This window comes from Antrostomus carolinensis, unplaced genomic scaffold (genome assembly GCF_000700745.2).
Source record: "Antrostomus carolinensis isolate BGI_N321 unplaced genomic scaffold, ASM70074v2 scaffold32618, whole genome shotgun sequence".
Classification (NCBI taxonomy): domain Eukaryota; kingdom Metazoa; phylum Chordata; class Aves; order Caprimulgiformes; family Caprimulgidae; genus Antrostomus; species Antrostomus carolinensis.
Window position 1 is genome coordinate 4,588 of NW_010335538.1, and position 5,002 is coordinate 9,589.

General features: G+C 55.5%; 1 protein-coding gene across 1 annotated transcript in view; it reads left to right on the forward strand.

Annotated features, from left to right (window-relative positions):
* BTK (Bruton tyrosine kinase) overlaps positions 1-4,868 on the forward strand; it is a gene marked incomplete at its 3' end in the record, with an annotated part of 8,986 nt that extends 4,118 nt beyond the window's left edge. Inside the window, 13 exon segments of the mRNA XM_010174593.2 lie at positions 1-5; positions 82-149; positions 653-834; positions 1,134-1,196; positions 1,446-1,500; positions 1,800-1,882; positions 1,983-2,110; positions 2,263-2,337; positions 2,697-2,868; positions 3,105-3,321; positions 3,930-3,994; positions 4,474-4,592; positions 4,711-4,868. The exon segment at positions 1-5 is cut by the window's left edge and continues 149 nt beyond it. Of these exon segments, the coding sequence (XP_010172895.1) occupies positions 1-5; positions 82-149; positions 653-834; positions 1,134-1,196; positions 1,446-1,500; positions 1,800-1,882; positions 1,983-2,110; positions 2,263-2,337; positions 2,697-2,868; positions 3,105-3,321; positions 3,930-3,994; positions 4,474-4,592; positions 4,711-4,868 (1,390 nt within the window).
* Between the last annotated feature and the right edge of the window lie 134 nt (positions 4,869-5,002).

Below are 5,002 nucleotides of genomic sequence, written 5' to 3' on the forward strand. Positions count from 1 at the left end.
GCCCCGTCCCCAGCCCCTGGGGACCATCACAGCATGATGCCCGGGATCCCTCCTCACCTTAGTCCCTTTTCTGCTCTGAAGGTTTAAAAGTTGGGCGGTCGCATCGCAAGACAAAGAAGCCTCTTCCCCCGACTCCTGAGGAGGACCAGGTAGGGGCCAGCGTCAACATGTGGGTTTGCTCCAAGGTGTTTAAGGAAAGGTCTACCTGGGGAAGGCCACCATGTTTAATGACTGACAGGACATTGCTCAGAGATGTCCAGGGCAGGGCTGTGCTCTGGAGAGGGATAGTGCCCTAATGGAGAAGGAGCTTGAACCAAAGGCCTGGAGGAAAGTCAAATGATTTCACCCCTGGGGATCCCCAGAGGGAGCTGGGAGGATAAAGAAGCCCTCATAGGGGTGGAGGAGTCATGGGTTAAGCCAAAAGGTAGAGAGAAAACACTTATCTTTTGTGAGGATGGGCCTCCAAGGAGGAAATGTTGTGGTAAAAGCACTGGGGGGACTGGTCTCCTAACGGAGATACATCTGGAAGCTGAGATGAACACTGCTGACATGGCCTGAGCCCACTGCCCTGCCAGGCCTGGGGAGGGTCTCACCTGGGAAACTGTGTCTGCCAGCCTCACCATGTCCCACACTCTCCCTTGCTGTGGGGAAGATGGTGATGAAGCCCCTGCCCCCTGAGCCGGCCCACAGCACAGCAGGCGAGATGAAGAAAGTGGTGGCCCTCTACAACTACCTGCCAATGAACGCCCAGGACCTGCAGCTGCAGAAGGGTGAGGAGTACTTCATCCTGGAGGAAAGCCACCTGCCCTGGTGGAAAGCCCGTGACAAGAACGGGTAAGAGCTCCCACTGCCCACAGCACTTGCCCCACGATGGTGCCAAGGCACTGGGAGGCAAACACACCTCAGCATCACAGGGGCTAGGACAGGCTGCCCGCGGGCTCCCGTGTGGGATGGCACATGAGGAGGGTGAGGGAAACTGAAACAGCCTGTGGTGTCAGCCCTCCCCAAGCATGAACCCAAATGAGTTTGCACCAAGGTTTTAAAGCTCATTTCTACTCAGCCTTCTGTGACAGGAACCTGCTTTCCCCTTGGCTGTCTCCATTAGTATCCAACCAGCCCCTTTTCTCCTGCAGGAGGGAAGGATACATCCCCAGCAACTATGTCACTGAAACCAGCAATTCACTGGAGATCTTTGAGTGAGTAAGAGAAGGCACCGGATCATGGCAAGTTGTGCTTGGTCAGAGAGGTTATACATTCAGTTCTGTTAACCTACACAGCCTGGCTGGGTCGCTCTCCTTCTTCCACACCCTTTGAGAGCCTCCAGCCCTGTGACACCTACCCCTGCCCTGTTCTCTGCACTGCCTGTCCTGGCTGGGCCAGGCTCAGATCAGGCTGGGGACAGCGGTGGCTGCAGTGTCCCCCTGACAGCTGTGTCCCTGTTCCAGGTGGTACTCAAAGAATATCACTCGGAGCCAAGCCGAGCAACTGCTGAAACAGGAGGTGAGTGTTGACTCCCAGAGCTGGAGTCAGCCTTTCTATACACCAGCCCTCCATGGGCTGCTGTCACCTTGTGTCCAGCATGGGACCAACCCTGCCTTGTGCTGGGAGTGTTGCCCCAACAGCCCCAAGAACCATCTGTACCCCAACGTGACCTCCTCCTGGCAGTGACTGGAAGTGGGACTCCTCTGACTTACCACACCCTCTCCAGCCATGCTCTGATCTTTGCTCGCTTTAAGTCTTGCCTGTTACAGTCACACCTCCCCACAACCACCCTGTCCCCTCTCCCCTTTCTCTTTTAGGGTAAGGAAGGCGGCTTCATTGTCCGAGACTCCACCAGCAAGACGGGGAAATACACTGTCTCTGTCTATGCCAAGTCCTCTGGGTAAGTGGATCTAAGAACAGCTTGTTCCTACCTCAGAGAGCCCCTCATCACCCTCTGCCTGCCCTCCCCGTGCTGCTGACCCCATGTGCTGTCTCTGCAGAGACCCCCAAGGTACAATCCGCCATTACGTTGTGTGCTGCACCCCCCAGAATCAGTATTACCTGGCAGAAAAGCACCTGTTCAACAGCATCCCGGAGCTCATCACCTACCATCAGCACAACTCTGCTGGTCAGTGTTTGGGGGACAGCGGGAGGCCAGCGGTGTTTGTACTGACGCCACAGTATCCTCACCTGCCTGTGCTGAAGGCAGGAGGCTGGTGTTCCTTCCTGGAACGTGGCAGGTAAGCCTGGTGTGGCAATCTACCTTTTTTTGTGTTTCAGGGCTCATATCCAGACTGAAGTACCCCGTGTCTCCACACCAGAAAAGTGCTCCTTCCACAGCTGGCCTGGGCTACGGTAAGCTGGGCTGGGCTACCTCACAGTTCCTTGGTTGGAGGGCCTGTCTCTAGCAGCAGCAGCAACTTTCTGGGGCTGGGATCCTGGTTGTCTTATGGCAGCAGGGTTCACAGCCTTCCCAGGAATCACTTCCCAACACCCACTGGCCTTCTGGTGACAGTACTGACCAAGAGATGCTATGAGCTACTTTGCTCCCCATCCCCTGGAGGAACAGGTCTCAGATTTCATGGATTTTTCCGGATGGTTTTTCAGGCAGCACATGCTCATGAGCTCTTCTTGGGCTTGCTAGATGAGACAACTGAGAGCACCCTGCAGGGAGGTCACCTGCACCCACATGATGCTCACACTCTCTGTCCTAGGGTCGTGGGAGATTGACCCGAAGGATCTGACCTTCCTGAAGGAACTGGGGACAGGGCAGTTTGGCGTGGTGAAGTACGGGAAATGGAGAGGCCAGTACAATGTTGCTATCAAGATGATCAGGGAGGGCTCCATGTCAGAGGACGAGTTCATCGACGAAGCCAAAGTTATGATGTAAGTGGTGAGCAGCCCGCAGGTCAGTGCTGGATTTGCCTTGCCAGAATGGCTGCACTCCTGGGTGGTGTGGAGGGACCATCTCAGGCAGCCTCACACTCTGCAAAATGCATCTGAGAACCTACTGCCTTTGTGCTGATTCCCCGATGAGCTTTTCCACCGTTAGCCAGGGCACCTTCCCTTCCCAAACGCTCTTTGGCCTTCTAGATGCTCAGAATTGCCCTTCTTGTCCCCAGGAACCTGTCTCATGAGAAGCTGGTGCAGCTGTATGGGGTCTGCACCAAGCAGCGTCCCATCTTCATCATCACTGAGTACATGGCCAACGGCTGCCTCCTGAACTTCCTGAGGGAAACTCGGCGGCGGTTCCAGCCTGCTGAGCTGCTGGAGATGTGCAAGGACGTTTGTGAAGCTATGGAGTACCTGGAATCCAAGCAGTTCCTGCACCGAGACCTGGTAGGGCTGTGGCTGAAGGACACATCTCCAGCTCAGCAGCAGCCACAGCATGTCCTAGACAGCGTCCAGCTAGTTCAGCAACACGAGGAGAGGCAGCTCTGCAGCAGGATGCTCTCAAGTCACTGCTCTGCCATGTGTTGGCAGAATTTGCAGGAAGGGCAGGACTGGGTGGTCTTCCAGGGGATGGGAAACGCATTTCTGGGTGAGGCAGGGTCTGTGTTAGGCAGCACGGGCAGCATCATTGGCTCAGACATGAGAAGTGACCTCTGATGCTCATGAAGAGCTGAGCCTGCAGTTTGTTAGGCCTTGGGCTGGCATTGCCAGCTTGCAGTCCTGCTGGGTGCCGTACCTGAGCTCCTCCTGGCGCTGCTTTGTTCAGGCAAAATCCCTCCAGGGAAGTCGGCCCTCTATAGATAAACAGGATGCCTGGAGGCCTCTCTCGTTATCTTTGCTGAGGACTTTGTAGGTTGCCCCAGTCCAGGTGAACCTGAAGGACAAAGTGAGGCAAAGTGTTAAGTGGGTGGGGGTGAGATGAAGTTCCAGATGGTACAGGGGGGTGGGAGAGGCAGGAGCGGGTAGGAGTGACTGGTCCATCTCTCCATCCACAGGCTGCTCGCAACTGTTTGGTGAACGACCAAGGAATTGTGAAAGTATCAGATTTTGGCCTTTCCAGGTCTGGTAGTTACATGTGTCACCTTCCTGTCTCAATCCCCCGTCTCCTCCTTCAGTCTCTTCTGCACCTTAGTCTTTCTCCCCACCATCCTCCAGTTCTGCTTTTCCTCCATCTTCTGTCTTTCCACTTCATCTGTCTGTCTCAACCTTCTGCCTCTCCACTTTCCACCATCCCTTTCTTACTTCCCCTGTCCCTTTTCCCCCTCTCTTTGCTTCTTCTTTCCCCCACCTCTTGTCTCCTGGCTGCAGTTTTCTCTCCACATCCCCTTTTTGCTGTGCTTCTGTGTCACCCTATCCCTTCCCCAATCTTGACCAACATATACTTGCTTACAAAGGGACATTTCTGCCTGTTGACACCCACGCCAAGTACAACCTTTGGTCACTCTCAGAGCTGTCCATTCCTTTTAAGCTTGGTCAGTTGCACGGAGAAGTGAGATGTGAAATCCAAGGCAGGCACCCTGATCCATTTATCTGCTGCAGGTACGTTCTAGATGATGAGTATACAAGCTCCATGGGGTCAAAGTTTCCAGTGCGGTGGTCTCCCCCTGAAGTGCTTCTGTACAGCAAGTTCAGCAGCAAGTCTGACGTCTGGGCTTTTGGTAAGAACACGGCGTTAATGGGAGGTCGGGAAGAGAAGCTGCCCCAACAACACTGACCTCCTCTACTAACCAGCTTCGGGCGCTCCCCGTGCCCTGTCCCTGCCGTTTCCTCCAACAGGCGTTCTGATGTGGGAAGTTTACTCCCTGGGAAAGATGCCTTACGAGAGGTTCAATAACAGCGAGACAACGGAGCACGTCATCCAGGGCCTGCGCCTGTACCGGCCGCAGCAGGCCTCGGAGCGGGTCTACGCCATCATGTACAGCTGCTGGCATGAGGTGAGCTGCTCTCGTCCTCTGCGATCACCCCCAGCTGCCCCGGGGGGCTGACACGGCTCCTCTGGGGAGGGAGCGGTGGGGCGGCCAGCAGGCTCCAGCTGGGCTCCCTCCCCTCTCTTGCACGGCAGAAGGCC